This window comes from Pangasianodon hypophthalmus, chromosome 15 (genome assembly GCF_027358585.1).
Source record: "Pangasianodon hypophthalmus isolate fPanHyp1 chromosome 15, fPanHyp1.pri, whole genome shotgun sequence".
Lineage (NCBI taxonomy): Eukaryota > Metazoa > Chordata > Actinopteri > Siluriformes > Pangasiidae > Pangasianodon > Pangasianodon hypophthalmus.
This window is the reverse complement of record NC_069724.1, coordinates 22,706,636-22,732,368: the sequence shown is the minus strand read 5'-3', so window position 1 is coordinate 22,732,368 and position 25,733 is coordinate 22,706,636. Positions and strand designations below refer to the sequence as shown.

The 25,733-nt window shown below is 38.6% G+C and overlaps 1 protein-coding gene across 2 annotated transcripts; it reads right to left on the bottom strand.

Annotated features, from left to right (window-relative positions):
* Positions 1-247: 247 nt before the first annotated feature.
* Positions 248-25,733, bottom strand: LOC113535404 (zinc finger and BTB domain-containing protein 7C). 2 transcript variants are annotated; one of them, XM_026928673.3, is made up of 3 exons: positions 25,502-25,733; positions 4,684-6,025; positions 248-3,642 (listed from the first exon to the last, which is right to left on the bottom strand). In XM_026928673.3, exons 2-3 carry the CDS (start codon positions 6,009-6,011, stop codon positions 3,072-3,074), a joined length of 1,899 nt encoding a protein of 632 aa, XP_026784474.3. In that variant the 5' UTR covers positions 6,012-6,025; positions 25,502-25,733; the 3' UTR covers positions 248-3,071. The 2 variants fall into 2 exon arrangements, with proteins under 2 accessions (XP_026784474.3, XP_026784475.3); XM_026928674.3 differs by lacking the exon at positions 25,502-25,733 and adding an exon at positions 12,133-14,843.

Sequence of the window (25,733 nt, the reverse complement as noted above, 5' to 3'; positions counted from 1 at the left end):
GTACAGAGTTACTTATTGAAAATTACCTAAAAGTGTACAATAATCTTTTGTCTATTTATCAGAGCCATAGAGCTTTTTATTCCTGACAGACAGAACACTTTAGGTCACAGTTTACATTATTTATAGGCGACTTGTTTTTGAGTTATTGAGGTGTAGACTAAACCCGTTCAATTCAACTGTAATTAAATTTAAAAAAATATATATATTACAGACCCCCTGGATATTCTTCATGGACCCCTGATAGGTACCTGGACCCCTCTTTGAGAACCACTATTGTAAGTGAATCCTTGCACAATATACTCAACATAATGAACATTTTAAGACCAGATGACTCGATAGGGTGGCAGCAGACAAAGTATGCTCAGTGTGCTTAGTTTGAAATATGAAGTGTCACTGAGTCTGTCAGGATCAAGCTGTCATTTCTGAGATTAGCCTGTATAGGGAACTCCAAAAAAATCCCACTGTGGAACAGTAAAATCGTGATAAGTATTTTCAGTTTTATTGCGTTACTTTCAAATTGAACTCATCTGATTTTACATTGAGTGTAAGCCGGTCTTTAGATTTTATTAGGATTTTTGATTGATTTTGCTATTCAGCAAAATTATTTTTGTGGCCTGGTTTGTGACTGAGTCCTGACTGATTAAAGATGAGAAGATGTTCACTATTACGCAAGACTGACCAGACTTTTTTTTAGTCTGTGTAAATACTATGACTGGTGTTAAGAAAAAGTGAGAGTTGATTGTCAACTCAGAACTCACTTTGTTCTGTTTCTTTTTTTTTTTTCAAACCATAGGAAATATTTAAACTAGTAAGTTTTTGATCTTTTTCTGCTGTTTGATGGTATGAGTTTTCTGCTCTGATGTTGGTGATTCATATTTGGTGTGAAAGTGATGCACTCAAAGGACGCCTACAAAGGCCAGGAAGGACTGACACACACTCCGGACACCGAAACACCCGACACAAAGTCATCCTCATTGTCTGTCTGTTTCTTTACTCATATACAAGGCAAAAACATATATATTATTCCATTAGTATAGTTTTAAACCATATACAATCATACAGTATGTAAAATTGTGTGGCAAATAATCAAAGGCAAAAGTAAAGTTTGCAAACAAAAAAAAGCATTTTTATTCATTATTCCACAACTTGAATGAATTCATTCATCAGTTTGCTCCAGGGATGTAGATGTAATTAAATGTAAATGTACAAATAAAACACATATTTATTCTGATAACTCTGATGGAGAGCATTCTTGTATAAAGTAAAGTGCATCTCTCAAATATTGTGACTTTTTTTTTATTCTTAAAAAAATGTTTATGGTTAGTTCTTTCATAAACACATAGTGCAAGTATATTTCCATCACTCATCACCTCAGTGCTCTAGAGATTTATGTCTTTACCCTCTAGAGATTTAGTTGTGTCTATAATTTCTAAATTATTATATACCAATGCATTGTCAGATACAGAGCACTGTTTTATATGTTCATTATCGTTCAGATTTTATATTTATATGTGCATATAAAACATTAGGACATTTTCACAGCGCAAACTCTGATTTAGATGAAAAAGGTTACTGTTTTGCTCATAAAGGTTATGAAAGTTGGCTTTATTTTGCTTTACTTTCACAGAGGAAGTGAGAAAATGAAAGCTTTTTTTTTTTTTTGAAGTGACTTCTTTCCACTTCACATGTATTAAATTGAGATCATTAATGATGTAAACATCACATAAGCACACTTTCTGTTGTTTAAAAAAGAAAAATGCCAATTTTTTTTTTTTTTTGTACAGACAAACAAGGACATGGACATTTTAGTGTCTTTATAAAAACATCTTAGCAAAATATAGCCAAGGCCTATTTAAATATGCATAAATAGCTTGAAAATATTTTCTCCATAGCAATTCAAACACCGTTGACGTACAATAGTCATTTAGCTAAAAAGAGGAACAATAATATCAAAATGATGGACACAGTCCCTGTTTTAATTTCTGTACATGACAAGCACCTGCAAGACACTTTCAACCAGCAACCTATAGCTAGGGAAAAAAAAAAAAAGAAAAAGACTAAACAACTTTAGTTAAGCCATTTAAGAGATTTAAAGTGATTTAAAAATGTGATTTTAAAAAGACTTTCAAGTTTGTTCTCATACAACACATCTTTGGGTGTTTTAAATGTTCAAAAGTCTAAATACTTTACAACAATTAGCAACTTCACTATAAGATTATATAAAACATGATATAAAATATGTACAATAGTGCATACGAAGCATTGGACACTAATCAAGGGTAAACTAGATATGTTGAGTCTGAAAGTAAATCCAAATAAAAAGCATATGTTTTTTTTTTTTTGCACTGGTTGTCGTGAAAGAAATTAATCTAGAATTTTTTTTTTTTTTACATGTAAAATGCAATTAGCCATCATATTGCTTACTGTAATGCTTTGAATCTGTTTTGTCATGAAAACCTTGACTTGTTCCTGTTTGTTTTGTGTTTTTTGGCATTAATTTGTGATAAAATTTCTAACAGCTAAACATTTATTCATGTAATCTTTGCATAGTGGTATATGTAATCCTAGCTGGAGGAGATGACAGTTACTTTCCAGATGCACTGATAAGCCTATAGCTTATTTCTGACAGAGGTTATGGAAGTTATTTGTCCCTTTAGATACCTGACTTACCTGTGAAACTTTGGAATGGAAAAAAAAATGAATTGCACTTAACAGTCTGTGGGTAGGTTTTAGTCCCACTTTAATTTACCCTTGTTAGCAAGTACAGAACCATAAAACAACCAGAAGAATCATAAATACAAATACATGTCCAAGATATTAACCATTTTTTGATCCTTTTAAAATCCCTGGCATCACATTAGAAAGCTGACGATTAAACAACAAAAAGACATCAGTTAAAATCAGCAATTTGCCAATATGATTTGCAAAGTCTCAGAAATTCTGAAAAACATTTTCTGCTCAAGTGCACACCCATTGCAGGGAAAGGTCTGGCCTTGAGCTTGTCTATTCTTCTCAGTCAAATTAAGGAAAAATAACCAAAGAGATGTGCGTGACCGAAAAATTTTGAGTGGTCAGTTTGCAGCTTCAGGAACGGGTGGCGCTCGCTCCAGTCTCACGGTCCAGGGATCAGGGGTCGGGGGGTAAAAGGCTGGGTGCGGTAGAACGTCCTCCCTTGCCAGGGCAAAAGCAAACACCCCCCTCTTCCTGTCCACATCCTCTGAGATGAGCTTCCTGTCGGTCATTTTCTCTCTGCTGCTGCCACCGTCTAAATCCTGCCGTCTTTCAGGCAGTTGAGCGGGAACCGGTGCTCCAAGGGATGGCAAATGCAATGTTTGGTCTCCTTGTAGTGGGTGGGCATCTGGAGGGTAGAAGAAGCCAGAGGAAGAGCGCCAGGAGGAGGAGGGTTTGCGTCCCCTGCGTGGGCGTGACACACGGCAGCTCTGACGCTTGATGTGCCGGTGCAGGTGGTCAGAGCGGGTGAAGCTTTTGTAGCAGTGCTCGCACTGGTAGGGCCGCACACCTGTATGGATACGCAGATGGTTCTTCAGGTCGTAGTTGTGCACAAATTTGGAGTTGCAGTGCAGGCACATATAGGGTCGCTCGCCTGTGTGCTTGCGCATGTGGATCTTTAGCTTGTCTTGCCTGAGAGATAAAGAAAGAAAAATAGAACCGGTGGGTTTTAGGGTTATCCTTCGACAGTTGTGAAAGATTCTGCAGCTTTATGCATTTTTCATGCCCAAAAAAATCCCCTTTAAACCTCAAGAACTATTAAAGCTGAAAGCAACTACCCATACACATGCACACATTCATAGTGGTTGTTTCATATGCTTAAAAAGCATGCGAGTAAATCTTGCCCTACATAGGTGAAAAAAGGATGGACATGCCAGTGGGTTTTTTAGGATTTGTCTTTTGTCTTCTTGTGGTACACTAAAGTCATATCAGCATTCCAGTTTTTTCTCTTAAGTGCTTTTTGGTCAAAACTTCTCTCCTGTAGCTTTCTGTTATTAAGTAGTACAGTGTGTGCTAGTTAAGAACTGAAATCTAGGTTGTATTTTCTTATGTTATTACAGTATGGAAACCACTGTGAAGCTCAGACGGAGGCAGACCACAAAATTGCACAAACTGTTTCACAAATGCATTTGCATGACTGGGGTGATGCTATATGACAGGCACTTGATGCTTTTGCAACTTCTTTTTGTGTGACTGATTTGGTCTGGCCTAGTCAACTCCCCAACCTTCCTGTTATTCATGCCATTTCAATGTTGTTATGTTTTATGACTATGTGACCTTCAAATGACTTTTGAAAACTTTCATGTATAACTAGTAAGCATGTTTAAACATTGTCCAGAAACACATTTTGAAAGACTTAAGCTGAGGAAACTAAATCTTCCAGTCTTCCAGTTGTGCTGATTTGGCAGGTGGATTGTTTCATTAGCCAAGTGATAACCTTCTGTTCATCATGATTTAAAAGGCTAATATGGTCTCAGGTCAGCAGGTATGACCAGCACCTCAACTTTCACACCTAAACAGTGTGGATCTCACCCCCCTGCCAAGTGTGTGTTCTCAAGACTTGCTCTCAATGCCCCCCTGGAGGAGGCCTTTGGCACACCAGCTCTAAAATGTGCCCACCTGGGTGCTATCTGGGTTGGACTTAATGTATGCTATGCCCAGTCTCTGTCTTACCTTGTGAAGCGGACCTCGCAGATGGTACACATGTAGGGCTTCTCGCCTGTGTGCGTCCTCATGTGCCGAGGTAGTTTGCCTGCACCCTGGATGACCTTGTTGCAGATGGGACATTGCTGCGACGCTTTGGGCTTCAGCTTCCGCTCTTCCTCTAGCTGCCACGGTGGAAACAGCGACCCTAGGTGGGATGCTGAGAGGAAACTTAAGTAGTTGCGCAGGTCTGCTTCATCCTTAATCTGGCCCAGGGGGGGTTCAGGAGCCGCACCAACACTTGGGCTCACAAAGTCTTTGAGGAATTCTCTGTGGAGCAGAGCACTGGGGAGCTCATCTTTTAGTTCCTCTTTGATGACTTCTTTCTTGATAGCGAGATCCAAGGGCCCGTTGTCCAGCGAAGAAGTTGGGTAAGGGTGAGGTGGGCATTGGGGATCCAGGATTTGCGGAAAACCTGGAAACTCTGTAGCCCAAATTGGAGGATAGAATCCAGGGAGAAGAGAGGTGAAGCCTGACCCTCTGTCCAGTCCTGGCATCTTTGGGTACAGCCCTTCCTGCAGCAGGGACTCAATTGAAAAGTCTTTCAGTGCTCTGCCTTCCAGTCCTTCTTGCTCTCTGGGTTTTTCCGGGGTACGTGATTGGCATCTCTGAGAGTTTGGCAAGTCTCTTTCTGAGTCTACCTTCTGTTGTGAGCTGCATGCGGGACTGTCTGCTCCTCGTTCTCCTCCAGTGATTCGGTTCTCCTGGTTTTCAGAAGCATCTGCTTGAAGAGATCTTTCACTGACATTATCCTCGTCACGTTCCTCAACCTCACCATCTTTTGAGTCGTTCTCTGCCTCTTCTGGCATTTCCTCCTCTTCATCATCTTCCTCTTCTTCCTCATCTTCTTCTTCATCCTCCTCTTCATCTCCTTCTCCACCACCAGTTCCTCCCCCTCCTCCAGTGTCCATGATCTCCAAACATACGTTAATGATACACGGGATCTCCAAAAGCCGTGCCGCACCCAGGATCTCCTTCACGTTGGAGGGTGTCACTGTCAGGGTTGATGTGTATGCAAACTCTAAAATAGCTGTCAGCGACTCGGGTGCTACAAAGTCCAGCTCGTAAACACCATGATGGCTGGGGTCGCCATCACCTGTGGCCACAGTGAAGAGTTTTTTGAAGTACTGACTGCATGCAGCCAGCACAGAGCGGTGTGTGCGGTACTCCTGGTCCTTCACCACCAGGACCACATCACAGAGGAAGCCATCACGCCGCTGTTCATTCAGACTGCACAGGACGTCGCTGCTATGATTCGGGAAGGGGATCCCAATGAGGTCCTCCTCACTGTGTGCCATAGTCTTATAGGAATCTACACAAAGAAAGGAAGAAGGAAAGAAAGTAGAAAAATGAAGAGAACATTACATATGCATAGACACCAGTATATGTGCGTGACAGAGAATGATTGAGTAGCTCCTTCAGAGGATGCTTGACTGTCATTTTTTGAGATGTATAATGAATCCATCAAGCAAGACTTGGCGGCCGCCCCACCCCTTTTAGCTCTCTACAGCCCTCTCTTTCTTATCTTCTGCTTTTGGGTTTTCATGAACCAAGCATGATGTCTGAAGCCTGATAAAGCAAGATATACCAAAGTTTCGCTCTCTCTCTCTCTCTCTCTCTCTCTCTCACACACACACACAGACACACACTCTGTCTATGTGACATTTGGAAACAAAACACAGGAAGGCAAAAGGGGTCAGACTCTAGTTTCTAGACTAAAGGAAAGAAGTATGGAGGGCAACATGGTTTTTACACACAGCACCTCCCCCTTGACTGTTTTAATATTCTTTAGCTTCTTTTTTAATTCCTGTAAATTGGTTTACTATTTATTTGAATTTCAGAAATTATGCTCTAATCTAAATGCACCTACTGTTGCATACAGAGAAATCACATCAAGTCATATGTTCAGCTGGTTTCAGCACACGGGTGAACGGCAGCTGAATTGTACCTGTGGATTCCCTAAAATGTTTACGCTGCTTTTTACACAGAGACGTTTGGCACCATCGCCCTTCATTCACAGCTATGAATAGAGCATAATCTCAGTGCGTGTACACCACGCGGTCAGTGCAGACATTTAGATGGATGCTTTGAGATTCCCAAATCCAAACCAGCCTTGTTGACTGACTTTAAAGTAAATGAGCAGTTTTTGCCGGCATCCACAGGCCAACCTCTTTCTTTCTCTTCTATTTGAATCTATTTGTTCACGATCACATCTGAGCTCTTACCAATCAAGTATTGAACATTTCTTCCACTGTTGCTAGGAGACAGTTGCTATAATTACCAGTTTATTAGACATATAGTTTAATAAAGAAGAAACAACATGTCTTTAAATGAGGAGAAGTGCATAATGAACATGATGAGCGGGTCTGAGAGGGGGCGGGGATGTCATTTACAGAGAGGGAAGAAATGCTGCATGAGTATGAAACAAAGAACAGTATACGTCTCAGTCCATATTCTGTGCCAAGTGTTCTCAAAATTCTTGCAACCAGAGATACCTTTAACTGCAAAATAAATTTCACAGATTTATTTTATGAACCTAATCCAACTATTCAAATATTAGGCTCATTATTTAAATGTGTAGTATATTACTCTGGCTGTTTATTTGAGCCAGAGAGATAGTTATTCATGAGCTTTATATTCACAGAACTGATTATTTAATTCTATAAATCATTTTTATAGGCATAAATAACAGTTATAGGCTGACTTGTTTTTTGAGGTATTGATATTTGGATTGGAATTCAATTGGATTGGATATTTGGATTGGAATTCAATTTAAGTGACCAGTCAAATAAGCAAATAACAAATATAACTTTGATAACAGTGGGTTGTGATTTCCACCACTGTAACAAAACAAAACAAACAAACAAACAAACGACAACAACAAAATAAACAGACCCTATGGCTGAGCTTCACAGACCCCTGGAGCTCCCCAGAGAACCCCAGTTTGAGAACCACTCTTCTATATCATATGTCAGTATGATGTACAGCACTCCAAGGTATACCCAGTAATTAAGAAATGATTTGGTATTTACTGAACTTTTTAACATGCCCTTGATTTGTTTCTACCTTGCACAAGAATGTCTACAAACAAGGCCCTCTATAGGTGGGCAACAGGGCTTTCAATCAAAGAAGAACCTTTACGTCAAGTCTTCATGTGCACTTGACGTAAAAAAGTGCACTTGTATTGTTTAAACATGACAGTGCAACACAGAAGGAGAGAGAAGGAGGGGGATCCGATGTCCCCAGAAGTTCCCTGACAGGTTATGTTCAAAAAAAAAAAAAGAAGAAAAGAAAAAAGATGGTGCCCCTCCCTGGAAAATCCAGCCAAGTCAAACAGGCATTTAGAGCTAAAAACAACAGTCGATCCCACCCACTCTGGGAACACGTGCAACTTCTGTAGCTGCCTAACTCTGTGCTCTTCCCCTCCCCTGTCCTCACAGATACACTCCCATAATTATAGTGTGTGTGAGTGTGTGTGTGTCTGTATGTGTGTATGTGTGTGTGTATGTATGTGTGTGTGTGTGTAGGATAGGAGCAGGATGTGACACATGCTCAGAGCGGGAAGGAGGGCACTGCTTTCCCACTGTAACGTCCTACATGGCTACCACCACGGGCTCACAAGTACACACACACACACACACACACACACACACACAGCAGTGCCACTGACTAACTCCTTTAACTCTTCAGACCTGAACAATCTCTTAGAAAATCTAATTCTGCCTGTGGCGTGAAGAGATTTAGATGAGTTTCTTAAACATTTTTCTTAAAGTTTTAATGTACAATGAAGTTAGCATGTAGTACAGATGCTGTAGTAGATTTTGAATTAAAAAAAAAACTAGTAATAACGAGTAAGACAAAACTATAGCATAAGCATTGCACAGAATTTGGTGTAACAAGTGCCAGTTCCTGGTTCTAACCCAATACAGTACTTTCTGCCACAGGACTGTTCGAGTCTTGATTCTCTGGCAGTAGATCAAATGATAGTTTTATATTAATGCATTCGTTCTAATATGTTATTGGAACTTGTATGCCAAACTCATTCACAGGAACTTGTATGCCAAACGCTTTATATAACCTAAGAACATTAATTAACGTGCTGTTATTTAGTTAAGAAAAAAGTATAATCATTGAAATGGTGAAAAATTCTGTTAGGAGATGTTTATTTAAAATGTATAGAAGGAGTCTCCAGTGTCAGTGTGTCGTAATGATCAATAAGATTTCTGCCAAGTCTTCAGGACAGAGGATCTCTCTTTAGCCGGACAGGCCCAATTTTTTGTCTTATAAAAAGAGATAATTCGTTAATTACTTAAAAATTGTAATTGTTGGCAAATCGTTGTGGTGTAAGATGAATAAAACACTTCAGGATGTGCTTTGCATCGTGACACATCACACCACGACATCATGGATTATTTTCTTATAACAGCACACCCCCCAATGTGTTTTATTTCTTATATCTATATATATATATATATATATATATATATATCAATGTCATACTTGCGAACCACACAGTCATCTTCCTTGATTCATTGCTATATGATGAGGCTACTAGTGCTTGTAGGTATATTATATGTATGAATGTGTATGTGAGAGTGTGAGCTTTTAATCTTTATGCATCATTTAGTTTCACTTTAAGTTCAGTTTAAGCACATTTTCTTTTGAGGTTTTGGTTTTGATTTTACAGTCGGATTCTATAAGATATGAAAAGTAGTTCTAGTTCTAATTCTGGAATGATAGAACACAAAGCTTTAGCGTTTACCTCAGAAACCTAAATGTCACTTAATTGAGTAAAAACAAAAGTAACTTTGATCTTTAAAATAACACACACACTCTCCGTTACTGTTTTACTTATTGAGGACAAAGCTCCACAGAGTGGCAAAAACTTTGTTGTTTGAGGTTTGAGTCACTGAATAAACGATTATTTTTCCTCTATTATTGGTGAATATATATATATATATATATTTATATATATATATATATATATATATATATATATATATATATATATATATATATATATAATATATATACTCTAATAGATATGAGGTGAAGCGTCGTTCATCAGCTAGGAATAAAGTTAAGACAAAACTTTGAGAAAAGTTAAAACAGTTCACATCTCTCAGACATATTTCATCATATCTCATGGTGCCGGGGACACAGAGGTGTCAACAGAGAAGAGCAGGAGAGAGACAGTGTTACAGACAGACATGGAAGATAGACTGAGAGAGAGAGAGCGAGAGAGAGAGAGCGAGAGAGGTTAAGAAGGAGCTGTACATGAAGAATAGGTGGTGGTAAATTGGCTCAATCCAGTGCTGGGTTAGTGGGTCCTAAGGGAGATCATTTGAGGGCCTTTCCAAAGGCTGAGCTGGAGGGCGACCTGTAGGTTCAGGCTGTTAGCCGTTAGCACAGCCACTTATTTAGCCTGTTTACACACACCGGCGCTCGTCTGCGTCTTAGCAATGGCCCTGCAATAATTGAACAGATGGTTCTGAATTTGGATTTCGGTGATGTGTCTCTCAGCCAGAGGAGACGGAAGCGCTGCGGTAATGACAGGTGTGACACGAGTAATGAGCGCCTCCGTCACGGTTCAGGATCAGCAGATGAATTTAAACTGGCCTCGTTTGGGAAACTCTGGCTACGAACTTTGGGAAAATGTATTGGTCATATTCTCAGTGGTGTGTCTCTCACTACAAATTGGGGTCGTGGTGATTTTATGAATTGGTTATAAGGGTTAAGGTCTTGTATACATTCAGTGTTTTGTAGTTTTTCAGTGTTTATTCGGCTGGTGATAATTTCACACACTTCAACTTGCTCGGGTGTAATGAGGGCACAATAAAGTGTGGGATTTTAGGTTTTGTCTTTCTGTTTTGGCCTGTTTATGGTGAGGCCTGTAGCCTGTTTGACACTTTATAACAGCATTATAAGACAGTAACGAAATAAATACAATGCCAAACACTGTGATTTCTTCAACAGTGCTGCATTTAAGTGCTCCTTAGATGGTCCGCTTTTCACTCGTAATTATGAATTCTTTGCTATGAATTGTGAAAAAAAACAATATAGATAGAAACAATATAGATCATGCCACAAATAGATCAAACCCTAAGGCTTTGGCCTAATCTCTGACCACTAACAATAAGTTATATTTAGAAATGTAAAGATTTTAAAGAGACTGTCCTTTGTGTCTCCATGACATATAAGAATCTTTCTGTAGGAGTCTGAATTATTTCTGAAGACCCTACTTAGATTAATATATGTATATAACTTGAAGATGTTTTCGTGTACATGTTTTAGGTTGCGAATTTCTGAGAAGGCAGCAAAAAAGACTGTGTATGTTTGTTAACATGATAAAACACTATGAATATTTAGTCATTATTAATTACTAAGTTATTACTAAATTACTAAATGAATATAAGTATATAACTATAAGCATATATCAGCATATTATTCAGTAATTACTCTGAATTATTCAGTAACTACATCGAAACTAATAAAAGAAGGTGTGTAGTTATGAAAGTGCAAGATTATGTTTGACATTAAGGTAATTACATTATCTTAATCATATTTAACTTCCAACTTCATTTTTTTATCAGCTAAAACGCCCCCAAAACTATCCTGATCTAATAAGTTGCATGAACACACCTTCGTTATAACAGACATGGTTGTGAAACACAGATACTAATACACCCTGATGCTGGGTCATGTCTGCTCTAATCCCCGCGCTGTGTAAGTACACAGAACAGAAGTGCACAAACACCATCATCAAAGGCGTGACGTGCTGTCCCACAAATAATAATTTAAACACTTGTTATCTGTCTCCTCAGCTCTTCTTATTCAACTGGTTTGGCTCCTAAAGTTGTCAGTTCGGCTTGACAACCAAATAGCACAGCACTATTACAGCACCAGGCCTCATTTCAGCTCCAAGCGTTGTTCTTGATGTGCAAGCATTTTATTGCATGTGTGAGACATTTTGATGTGTCCTTTTTTTTCAGAATATCAGTAGTCTTTAGAAGTAGGACGTGGTTAAGGGAAAGCACCTCTGACACATTAATGAAATAGTCGACACGGTGTCAAACTTGAATCAGCGAACTGGATCGATCGCATGTTTGACCCTTTTCACGGCAGCACAAAGCCTCACACTTTTTTTTTTTTCAGACGGAAGGTTGCAACCCAAATAATTACATGAGTCATCAAATTACCGTGTCGCACCGATGCCGTGACACGGCTGCGCTATTGTCACTGTGCCGGGCTACACCTGATACGTACACACACACGCTCAAAGGAAATACAGGTGTTAGAAAGAAAAGAAACACAAATAGCTTGAATTACTTTTTCAAGAGATACATTCAAAGACATGATCACAAACAGAACACATGAAGTTTAAAAAAAAGATGAAAAGAACAAAACACACACACTCACCCTGAGCCTCCTCTGGAATTTGTGTGTGACTTATCCTGAGACTACGGAGTGATGTTCGTCTCTCTGTCTCTCTTTCTCTCTCTGTGTCTGTCTCATCTCCTGTCTTTTACACCGCGCTCCCTGTCCATTCTCACTCATCTGCTCATCTTCCTTCCATTCACAAAAAAACATCCAACAGGGGCAGAAACAACGGCTCTCTCTCTCTCTCTCTCCCGCGCACACACACACACGCACACACTCACACGCGCACACACACACGCTCAGTCACTCACGCGTGCGTGGTACCGAGAGCAAGTAGATGAGTGCGAGAGAGAAGAGAACAGAAGAGAAGAGAAGAGGTGGACCCCACTGTACAGCGGAAAGAGAGCAAGAGAGAGAGAGAGAGAGGGAGGGAGAGAGGACTAGTGCAGGGGCAGTGTGTGATGTAGAGATGCAGTACCAGTCGTTTTTATAGCTGGGTGGGTAGCACAGAGATAATAATACCCCATCCACCTCCACAACACAAGTTGGGCCCGGTGTGTAATAAGGCCGTGGTGCAGACACCCTCTGATTTGGGGTCGGCCTAAATGAATTTTTAGTTTCCTTACAGCAGATTTGCAGCGTCTGACCGAGGAACCGACGACAGCACTGGGAGGTTCAGGAGAGAGAGAGAGAGATAGAGAGAGAGAGGAAAATGAACGAGTCTGAAGTGCCAACACTATTTGTGCATGTGCAGCACATTGAGCTGTTCGAGACGGAGCAGAGGGAGTGAGCGTTTCTGCTCCCGAGGGAATCACCATACACTGTATAAGGAATAAAACACGACAAGGCATGCCGGTGTAGGAAAAATGATCAAAGACAAGGTGGTGTGATGCAGCCCGACTCCAAAATGTTTTATTCCTCATACCACAGCAATTTATCAACGATTACTTTTTCAAATTTATTAATGAACAACATGTACTTTTTATCCACTTAGAGTTACATTTAATGGTGTAGAGCATCCATGAAACAAGATAGTTCCTGTTATCACTTACGTAATATCAGCTATAAACTATCGTTCCTTCACCAGCCTCTCTCTCATGAAGAAAAGGCAAACTCCTCTACGCTTAGACTTTCCGGTGATGGAAAAGTGCTGACACTGGAGACTCCTTACTGAACTTCTCCTTTCACAAAACGTCAGCATATCAGCGAGTTTTTCTTTATATACCAAGACGTTTTTACATCTGTTTTGGTGGAGCGTCTGGCGTACAAGTCTGTGTGTAAGTTGTTACTATAGAAACGGTAATGTATTAGAATGATAATGATATATATTATATAATATATTAACGATAATTAAATATAAACCTGTGATTTGAATTACAGCCAGAACTACTATCAGTGCATGAAGCTATGGAAAATCACTCAACACCTTCTGACCAATCAGAATTGAGATTTTGACAGCACTGTGGTATGAATATTTATATTTATATCACCGAAATATAAATATAAATACCGACTGACTTCAGGTTAGCTAGCATCATTTTTAGCAAGCTCAAAGGTTTGTACCCCCTTTGACATTCATTCGCTTATTCATCTTCAGATAGCGTTGAAGGGTCAGGGTCGCTCTGGATCTGGAGCCTATCACGGGAACACTGAGCATGGCGTGGGAATGCAGACCATCACAGGGCACTACGCACACACACATTCACACACAGGGGCAATTTACTGTTGCAAGTTCACCTACCTGCATGTTTTTGGGAGGTGGGAGGAAACCGGAGAACCCAGAGAAAACGCACATGGATTCGGAAGAACATGCAAAACTCCACACAAGAAGTAACCTGAGCTCAGGATCGAACCGGGGAACCTGAAGCTGTGAGGTTCTTTCTTTCTTTCTTTCTTCTTCTAACTTCAATTAAAATGAAAATGAAGTCTAACTCTGTGCAAAAATAACAATTTTAGAAGTAAAAAAATGATTTATCATGAATGTAGGCCTGATGTTTTTACACATTTGATTTTTTTTCCTTCTCACCTGGATGCAGACGAATGCCACATTCTCAGTCGTGCTTTTAAAAACAGGAATAATAAAGTCATACTGTGGTGTCAATCACGCACCAGAGCTTTAAATAGCTCGAAGCTAGTGGAAAGTAATTACCCGAGTCACACAGAAGATCTGAGTAAGAACTTGTCAGAACAGAAAACATTGTCTTAATGCTTTGAGAGATAAAAGAGACAGAAATGTAAAAAAAAAAAAAGAATGAGATGGAGGAATGGAGTTGGATGGTTGAATGAATGAAGAGTTATAGATCTTTGCGTGTGAGCGTTCACGTGTGGACGGAGACGTGAGCACATCACGACACAAATGTTCACACTGCACTGACGTTCGTGTTACATCTTTCACATCCCTCGTGAGCGGCAGATAGAGCTTCCTGTGGCTCATTTTTTAAAAATCTTTTTTAAAATGTATTTTTAAGATGGAAATATTGTGAATGTCAGTCAAGAGTCCTCAAAATCAAACTCAAAGAATCAAAGAAAAATAATTTCCACAGACACTTTTCCGCAAATCTAAGGGACACCATTAGGCAAATATATCATATGATGTTTATTAAAGGAAACATTAGACCTTTCTATTCCTAAACTTTTGACTCACTGAACTCAAAACCAATTACACTGATAAAACAGCGTTCTATTTATTTTCTGAGTTTTCTGTTTTTTATTAAATTGCATTGAGTTAAATTGACATTATTTAGCTTAAGAGTTACAAAATGAACAACTGTCTATAAGAAATACAGAGTAACTGGCATCATTTTAAACAGATTAATTTCTGTAATAACTAAGAAATATGCATGAAATAATTCCAGAAATTTACCTTGATAATTATTTGCGATAAATAAATAAAAAGTAAAAAAATAAATAAAACGTAATAACAATTATATTTAAAAATGATAATTGTTATTATTTTATACCTGCAAACATCATCGTGTTTTTTAACACTGAATATTCCTATATTACAATAATTTATTAATCAGAAATATTTATATTTTAAAAATGAAAGCGATATAATTGGGCAGTTGAACAAGATAACAGTTACTGTCTTATTGTCTGCGTGTGTGTGTTGGTGTGTGTGTGCACACACTCAGTTCTTAATCCAGAGACCTGTGTGAAGCAACAATTTAAGGATAAAGACTACGATTATATTTTTCTCCTGGCTAAGCCTACAGGCTAAGACTCTTGTCACGGCTTAGCATAGCATGTGTCTTATTGAGAAGTTTTCTTCATAATACACAATAATGAGTGAATTCGGTGAACTGTGACCTTCTGAAATGATGTTGTTAAAGGGCTTACACAGCTTTCTGTTATATCTTTTCATCTGTCTTCAGTCTTATTTTGTCGACTTGTTAAAGTTCACTGCATTTTTTTTAGATTTAAACACTGATGAGCGTTTACCTCATGACTCTGTGCTTTAAAGGATTTCCTAAATGACATCAGCAAGCAGACGAGTTAGCAGTTTATGAACTGTGCTCTGTTAAATGACCTGCTTCAAATCATGTCTCGCTGAGCAGTAAGAGATTTGGACTGAGATAGATGATGAAACTGACTAATAAGGAAAAAGGGAGCATGAAAAACAGGATGTCTGAGTGACAGAATAAAATAACTAATGTGTCCATGTTAAAATAAGTAAATAAATAAATCATATAAAAAAATGTTAATAAAAAAATACAGCATGTAACGTGCAATACGTGATCGTTTAACAGGTTTTTAAAGTTTATTTAAATTTTCTCACTTAGGTAGTGTTTATAGCTCAAGTCAGAAATCAAATCTTAGACAAAAATCAGTGCAGGAAAATATCAGTGTAATAATTACTCGTGATATGTAGCGGAATTGACTAATCACCTAACCGTACTGAAACGTGGTGTGTGTAAGATTAGAAAAATGAAAAATGAGCATGAGAAAAACAGGATGCTGGTGTCTAGGTGTCAGAAAGCATCCATACTAAAAAGAAAGAAAGAAAGAAAGAAAGAATGAATGAACAAATCAGTATGCAACATGCAATATGAGATTGTTTGACAGTTTTTTAAAAATATATTTTTATATTTATTCATTTATACAGTATTTATAGTGCAGGTGAAAATCCTAGACAAAATTGGTGTAAGAAAATATTAATTTTATAATTAGTGATATGAAATTGAGTTACAGAAATTACCATGAAAAAAAGGCGATGGTGTTTGTGCATCAGAGAAAGCATCCACAATAAAAAAAAGAGAATTATTATTATAATCATAACGCTAAAAAATATATTATTGTTGTTATAATAATAATAATAATAATAATAATAATAATAATAATAATAATAATAATAATGTGCAATATGAGACTGTTTTAACAGGATTTTTTTCTGTTTAATTATTTATAGAGCATTTATAAAGAACAAATCTTTCACATTTAACTGATTTAGACATGTAAGTCAATCATGGAAAACTTTTTTTGTTTGCGGTTAACGTCTGCTTGTCTCCCCGGAAGAACGGATGAACGTATATCTGTGGGGAAGATTTTTCTCTGCCACGACCTCAGAGATTATTTGACATTTTGTTTAAGCTCAAGTTTTACTTTTTTTGCGTAAACACTCACATTTAAATGCTTGCCACACAGACCAAGATTACAGTAATACTCACTGAAACACACACACACACACACACACGTACACTGAGACACTGTAAGGCTCAGTCAGTTGTCATAGAAACCCAGGCCTCAGCAGGTAACTCTTCATTAGTTAGTGGACTCGGAGCTCAGAGAAAAGCTTCTTATATTAGATACAAGATGTCACCATTCTTCTCGCCTCATTATAAAGCCAAGAAGCTTGATACGTGCTTGTATTTCGTCCACTTTCATAATTTTTTCTAAATGAGTTGTTAACTAATTTATTTAAAAGTTATTTACTGTATAATTAATAATTCGTCAAAACTGAAAAACATTGACTAGTGGTAGTGTATCATGTAGCTGTATAAGATTTAATATGATTTAAGATTTAATATGATCTCATGAGAAATTCATGTGAATTTGACTGATTGAAGCCAATGTAGAAGGAATTTGTCTATTTTTTATTTTTTTTTTTACAAATGAACTCATAGGAACAGATACGAACGCTAACTCCGCCTCTAACTCTAAACTTAACCTTTACATCTTTTACAAGTGTTAGTCCATGTTAATAATATTTATAATAATATCCCCTTAATACACAATTATTCATGTTAAGTAAGGATTAAAACGCTTGGGGGTGTGTTATATATTTTCCAATAACAGCACGTCCTGAAGTGTTTTATTCCTCTTGTACCACAGCAATTTGCCAACGAATACAACTTTTTATTTATTAAAGAACAATATGTTGTACATTTTATCTGATTACAGTTCATGAAACAAAAAAGTCTTTAAAGCAGGGAAGCAGTAAACTATCCAGTAAAACTTCTCTTAAGTGCACATTTGCGCAGTTTTTTTAAAGGAATTGGCTGGTAACTGATAGTAAATAATGTGGCTATAAATCTATAGAAGTACCACAAATTATAAAAATGTATAATAACTACGCTATGAAAGATGTACTAGTTCACTGTGTCAGAGTTTAGAGGAGATATAAGATAAGAAAAACATCTTCTGGCTGAGTTGTGAGTGATTCTCGTGTGTGTGTGTATGTGTGTGTGTGTGTGTGTGTGTGTGTAGTCTGTTCGCACTCAGGAGGTCCAGGCTGAGTAAGCGTTGGGCTTCTGCAGTACCTGTTTGTGATCACACTCAGTTCCTGTCATCACACACACACACACACTACACACAGAGAGAGGAACGGAGGATGAGCGCAGGAGAGCGACAGAGTTTTACCATGAAGTCTTTCACTTCTCTTCAGCTCTCTGATACTAGGAGGAGGGAAAACTTTCAGCAGATGTGAAGTAAACATGTGAAAAACCACCGGCTGTGACTCGGGAAGTCGGACAGGGAGGACGGTGGACGGTGGGAAAACTTGTGTCATCTCTCCCTGCCGCAGACAAACCCACCCACCACTCCCAGGGTTAGCTGGGTGGGAAAAAACTTGTCCAAGGACAATACACACACACACACACACACATGCAGACACACTCCTCTTGTCTGGCTGTACACAGTATTTTTACACAGGGGTGTATAAATGTAATTTACAGCTCAATATTTTCACACTATTACTGGGGTGGGTATTTCCCACACACACACGCACACACACACACACACACACACACACACGTAAGTATTACAACATGTGTAGCATCGTACGTTGCCTTCAGTATCACTGAAACAAAGTTTTCAGTCACAGGAAAGTCTTCAGGACGGAGGATTTTGTGCGTCCCAGTTTCTCAGTAACATGAAAAGGTGTTTTTTTTGTCTTATTCACTTCAAGAAAGAGACAAAATGGGAACATGGTGAGGGAACGACTAACAAATAACATGGGCTAACTTGTTTCACAGATGTTCCACAACATTAAATGTATCTGTAAATGGTTAAAAATTATGATGTGGCGTTGTTTAATAAATACAATATCATTATAATCGTTGGCAAGTTGATGTAGTATAAGAGGAGTAAAACACTTTGGAACGTGCTGTTGCTGGAAAGTAATCATCTTAGGGGTGGTAACGGTAACTCCGCTTCGTCACACCACCCTGTCGTTGATTGTTTTCCTATAACATCATGCCCCCAAGTTTTATCCTATTAAATTATATTAAACTATCAAAACCCTTTCTCGCAAATGACTGTGTAAACGCTTTTAAAATCCGAAGTACTGCACATACCAGGCTTGTAATTACTACGTACTTAGCTATTAAATAGTAGTAGTTAGTGTGCTGTGCAATAAATTGCTAACAAACTGATAACACAGTTTGTTAGCAATTTTCTTACATTTTGTGTCGAAAATAATCGCAGTTTGACTTGTAATGAGTCACAAAAAATGACTTTTGATATCTGTATTTTATATATACATACGTTGCAGGGTTACTTGCGAAGACTTTTGATCTTCAAGTACAGTGAAGCACGCAATACAAGCAGAAATATGAACACACACACACACACACACAGATACAGATGTACACTATCTAAAAATATGCAGCTGTAAGGTCATTTCAGTGCCTCGCTACATCTCTGGATTAGGGAGGAGCCGAAGACATCAACTCCTGTTTTCAGCCCAGTAGCTCTGTGTTTTATCTCGTACTGTGTTGAGTAATTACGTGTTTGTGCCCGTCTGTGTGTGCGTGTGTGTGCGTGTGTGTGTGTGTGTGTGTGCGTGTGTGTGTGTGTGCTGCTGTATATCTCTGTGTGCATTTCTAAGGTAATTTTTGGTGGGTGGCTGTAAGACGGAGGCATGTGTGTGTATGAGGGGGAGTCTAACCTCTCTGTGTGTGTGTGTGTGTGTGTGTGTGTGTGTGTGTGTGTGTGATTATAGCTAGCCTCTGTCTGCCCTCGGGCTCTCTGGCTTCTCCTAATTAAAACCAGCCAGGCTGCAGGGCACAGGAGACAGATGCCTGTCATAGCAGTAGCACACACACAATACACACACACACACACACACACACACACACACACGTTAGACACAGACTTTCATAGTCACACTTGGTGATATATAGTCTATAGTCTAATAATACACACACAACTGTATTATACTTGCATATACACATCTGTATAAACTGCTACACTATTTTCATAGTAAAGTGCACAAATACACACAAATACACACAAGTAATGAAATTATATTCATGCCTAAAATTAATATCCATAATACATAATACAGATGATAAAGGTATTAGGAGATCTTTATGAGGTATTTTTTATTTCTCCATTTTGTTTAATTAAATAATATTTGCATAATAAAATCCTTAGATTATTATCACCACCATTTTACAGAAAATAACAACAACAAAAAACAACCAAGCAAAAAATATTTCTTAAGTAACAGGCACTTTTTCTTCTTTTATTTTTTAATATTATAATTACAGAATTATCATTTTATTATATTTTTATTACAATTTTTGTATTATAATTACAAAATGAAAAACTTGTGTTTTTTTATGAGCATTTTTGTGTTTTAATTTAAAAGTTATACTTAAATTATAAAGTATTTTTGGTATTTATTTACTTTTTTTTCTTTTTTTCTTTTTTTTTTTTTAGCCAACTATTTCCTGCATCATCTCAGCACAGAAAATCTTGCGTGGTCTAATCACGGCTCAGTCTCCAGCTCTCTGCAGCACATTCTGCCCATCAGCTCTAACTATCAGGCCCAATATGAGCCCCCTTTAGGAGCTACGGGATAATTTGGACATTTTTGCCAGCCCTCAGTGTAGCAGCTCTACCTGTCTTGTCCCACTCTCTCTCTCTCTTTCTCTCTCTCTCTCTCTCTCTCTCTCTCTCTCTCTCTGTGTGTGTGTGTGTGTGTGTGTGTGTGTGGACATGTTTTTATATGTTGGTGAGAACCAAATGTCCCCACAAGGACATGAATATCTGACAGTTTTGGCCTTGTGGCTGGTTCCCAAGCAGAAAAAATACTTTTTTTCAAAAACCTAAAAGCGCTAAAAAGTTTCCTTTCAGTTACTGAGGTTGAGGTTAGGGTTAGATTCAGGTGGAGCGCAGCATTAATTAGCTGCATGATTGAATATGTTTTTGGAAGGTCCTCACAAGGATAGTAACACAAACATGTGTATGTGTGTGACTGAAAGAGAAAGAGAGAGAAAGACAGAAAGAGAGATTGGGCTATATGGAGGGTGGGTGGGTGGATCAATGTGTCCTTATTTTGATCTGAGAGAGTGAGTGATAACCCACACACTCATTTCTCTCTCTCTCTCTCTTTCTCTCTCTCTCTCTCTCTCTCTCTCTCTCTCTCTACACCCCTCCTCCTTTCCTCTCCTCCTCTCATACCAGCATACAAGTGGGTGGATCCAGTTTCACAACAGAAATCTTACAGAAACATTACAAAACCACCACTTATTATATGTGTATGTGTGTGTGTATGTTGTTAATCTCTTCTATAGACATCTTCTCTATCAGGCATTTGCATAGTCTGGCATTTATTAACATGTCTGCACTTTAATCTGTAATCTGTAATCGTGCACATGAACAGCCCAAAGCATTTACACACACACACACACACACACATATATATATATATATATCTGTTTGGTTTTAACGAACTGCTCATGGAAACCTGGTTGTGCATTAGCCAACAAGCAAACATACGACAACTGAAGTATCATTCATAAGTTTAAGTTTTTAAGTATCTGTTCTTTACTTGAGCTTTTCTTTCACCAAATAATTTTGACTTTCAAACATCACGACATTTCTCTATAATCATATATGTCAAGTCATAAGGTGACTTGTCAGCACGAAGGAGTCGATCTCTTTAGCAAACTCAAATTGGTTTCTAAACAAATCTAAACTTTAACAGAGCATTACAGCTAAGACCCATCACTGTAATCTATCTGCTGCTACTTACACTTTGTATTTGTATTGTCACAGCTAGCTATTAGCATTCGGCTAGTTTGTATGGTCAACGTCATGCTAGCTAACAAGAGATTCCTTGGTTCCTTGGTGAAAGGGCACTAATACTTTAAGTAAATTGAAGAGTTTCTAACTTCGACTTGATTGGAAAATCTGAAGCCATACTCCAACTTATGCCAGAGGATTTATTTAGATGAGTAATGCAGTAAGGAATAGTATGGTTCTAGTTTTGTGAAGTAAGAAAAACCTGTAACGACACTTTATGTAGCGTTAACTCCCTCCATCATCTTACAATGGAAACTAGGTCTGAGCCCTACATTGCTACTGCTCTTTGAAAGAAAGGTTCCACTTTACACCCCATAGGCTCTCTTTGGTTTCTCTCTCTCACTTTGTGGGGAACCCTTAAAGGTTCTGGCTACAACAACAAGGATTTCAAAACCTTTCCAAGTAGAAGCCCTTTAGAAATCCAGGACCATTATCCATCCAAAGAACCCTCGAAGAAACTCTTTTTTCTAAGAAGGTACTACTATTCTGGTTTAAAAACAAGAGATCGAAATCAGCCCTAAACCTGTCATTGTGTTTTTCCACACCCTTTACGCAGTATCACTTAAATCTTTTACCTTTTTACACAAACACTTACAACCATTAACCCCTTAAACTCTCAGCTTGTTATTCAGTTACTTACCTTAAAGCATATTATTCAGTAACTATCATGAATTTTATAGTAATTATAGCGAAACTAATTAATTATGTGAATTAGGAATGTAAGTAAATCTGGCTTAGACGAAAGATCCTGGGAGTATAAAGGGTTAAATACAATAACCACCAGTTTAACCAATTAAAGCTGTTAGTACAATAAATAAAAGTGTATAACCTTGGGGATTGTTTTAATGCATTTTTTTTGGCAGGATAAATAGGTAATAACCTGATTCACGTGGGTTCACATGGACTCTTTGTTGTTTTCTTTTGTTTTGTTTTTGATCTTTTTTTTCTTTTTTTCTTTTTAATTTGAGCTATGTTATGTCTATGATTTTCTGGCTAAAAATTTAACGAAAACACTGCTAAGCTAAGGTAACGTCTGTTTTAATGAGCTCCAAATACATACTATCATACGACACCAGGAGGGAGGGTGAAAGCTCCGAAAAGCACATGAAGCCAACTAACTTCGTCTTTTCGAACTGCTGCTCGTGCTGCATCACAGGGGGGAAAGCGTTATCTGCTCTCTTCCGCATACATGAGCTCACAATTGGCTAGTGTTGCCCCATTCTAACCTTTAACATAACTCCCGTACCCCAGACAACCCATTATTGATTGATTATTCATTGATTAATTGATTGATTTAGTTTAGATTTGATCAGAAGAATTCAGCGAGTAACTGCACTGCACATAAGTAATTATAGGAGATGTAATAAAAGTGCAGTACACAAGACGTTTCAAACAAACTTTGTGTAAGTGCTTCTAAAGATGTACATATGTACATAAAGGAGTACATATATACAAGTACAAATGTAAGTTAAAGTCTGTCTTTTTTGAGTAAATACAGAAGCCAAAGAAACTAGATCACAGACCGCTCTAAAACTCCACTTTAGTACAAAAGCAGCGCCAGTAAAGCAAAGCGGAGGGAGAAACAGTGAGTGGTGGGTTGATGATGCTCGGTATGAGCTGGCTGGATCGTGACAGAGGTTTAGTGTGTGGTATGTGGTGTGTATTTGCGTTTGTGTGTGTGTGTGTGTTTGTAAAATCCCCCCAAATGGTCTCTGTTGTCAGTGAGCTGGCCAAGCTCAGCCACGACACGCATCTACTGCCTCTTTCCCATCCAGTGCTTACTCACACACACACACACACACACACACACATTTACTCAGCCAAACTCGTGTTGATATTCATCCTGCCAAGTTTTAAGCAGCAAGTCCTAATATTACAATTGATACAGTTCATTAATACAGTATATAATGTGAGGGAAATGAGGCAGAAACTGCAAGTACGTGAGACACGAGATCATTTTGGTGTTCATCAGCTGTCGTTTAAGTAAAGAGCCTGAAAGTGAATGAGCGGAAAGCATTTAAATGGTAAAAATCTTTTAAGCAGTAAATCAAACCTCTCAATGAGTCGCAGACATCAGGAAACCAATTTGCATCAAAAGCATGAACAATCCACTTGCTTATCGGTCATCATCTGAGATCACCTATGATAAGCTGATGGGAACTCAATTTGTTTGTTCTTATGTGCCACTGCCTGTCAGACTCCCACATTCACCCTCTGATGTCTCTCTCATGCTGACTGAACTGTTTTACATGCTCTCTTTTCTCGTGTGACCCATGTTGCATACCTGCGATATGTCAGAATATTGTCTTTCTCTTTCCGTTCTTGGATTTTCATCAAAATATGCTCCATGCTGTTCTTAGTTTTGTCCAGTTTTATATATATATATATTTATTTATTTTAGAACTATTTGAAAGGAATCAAACTTTAGAATGGGTGATGTCTTTTTCTTTCCATCACCTCAGATCATCAGTAACAAATTGGCCAGGCCTTAAAACCAAGCGATATTGTCGGAACAGTCCTATGTGTGTGTATATGTGTGTGTGCGTGTATTCTGAGTGGGGGTTTTGCAGTCACTCAGCGTTGCAGATAGAGCCAGTGGAGAATTGTGTAGCCGGATCTGGAGCATTGTGAGGCCTGCCTCTTTCCCACACCCCCCCCGAGGAAAGCAAATAGAAGGAGGCTACTCCTGAAATGTTTGTGAACACGCCAATGTAAAAGTATCCAGGCTGTAACAAAAGACTCCCTCGGATCAGGTTCAACTTCGATAAACCTTGTCCTAGTGACTGAGAAGACAAAGGCGTGGTGCCTATCCCCGTATAACCCTCTCCCTCTCCTTCTCTCTCTCACTCTCTCTCTCTCTCTCTCTATCGCTCTGTATCACAGGGAGGGTCCTTCACTTTAGGTGTTTAACTCTTTACACTGTTCCTGATACGCGGTCACATCAGCAGCTATCAAAGGCTGAGTAATCAGTGTGAATTCAAACACAGGCTGAGCGATCTGAAAGCGATTCGTTTTTTTTTACACTGTAAGGAAGTGCCGTGGCCCTGCGCTGCGCCCGAGCCACAATAAAACGGATGAATAATTGAAAGCACCAGTCATCTGCCTATTCACCTGCTCTAGTGTATCCTTGACCATTCAAGACAAAAACCACCCTGGTTTTCACACTTTCTCACTTTCCTCTCACACTTGCTGGGGCTGCGAGTAAACACACACGGCCTACGTATCATTCTGAGACAATCAGCTCTGACCTTTTTGGAAAAAAGGAGGGGAAAATAATGAAGGAATAATTAATTAATTGATAGAAATTGGGATGATGCTTAACTAAAGGTCAGCTTGGGTCATCAAACACTTTTAGCACTGTGCATTCTGCGGTGTGATTTGGAATTGATTAAATTAAGGTATTCTTAAATTGAAGCACTCGCTGCTCTGAGACAATTTTATCAATCATTATTCATAAAAACTTTTCGGAAAAAAATTACGTTTCTGTTATCGTCTGAGTAGGGAGATAACCTACTATGTCTGACCTGTCATATCCTTTTACTGTATTAGACTTTGTAATGAGACAGAAAGAGAAAGAAAGACAGAGAGAGTGAAAGAGAGGGAGAAAGAAAGAGAAAGAGAGAGAGAGAGACAGAGAGAGAGAGAGAGGATGGCAGGAATACCAGACTGCAAGAGCACAGTAAACACTCTCTTTAAAGTGAACTTCTAGAGGGTTAGGTGTCAACTGATACTTTCTAAGTCCATGCACAGGAACAGAATATACAGTGATGGAAGAGTGAGAGAGAGACCTACAGACAAAGTGAGTGAGTGTGTGTGTGTGTGTGTGTGTGTGAGAGAGAGAGAGAGAGAGAGAGAGAGAGAGAGAGACATTACTGACCTTTCGTAGCCGCTGACTGAGTCAAGTTCCGTCAGTGTCAGGAAGCAGGCTGCTATCTTCCCTCTGAAGCATGCAAAAGTGAGAGCGAACGTCAGACGGAGAGAGCGATAAGGAGAAGAGTTGAGCTGCACGCAGGAAGGTGTGTCACTGATTCAAGGAGAAAGAAAGAGAGTGAGAGAGAGAGAGAGAGAGATCAGTGTAGTGAACCAAACAAAATGTGTGCACCCACCTA

What these genes read in the sequence shown, in the direction of transcription:
- LOC113535404 (XM_026928673.3), bottom strand. Translation starts at nt 6,011, where the DNA reads ATGGCACACAGTGAGGAGGACCTCATTGGGATCCCCTTCCCGAATCAT. An exon ending in TGCGAGGTCCGCTTCACAAG is followed by an intron (nt 3,643 to 4,683) that starts GTAAGACAGAGA and finishes TTTATCTCTCAG; the next exon opens with GCAAGACAAGCTAAAGATCC.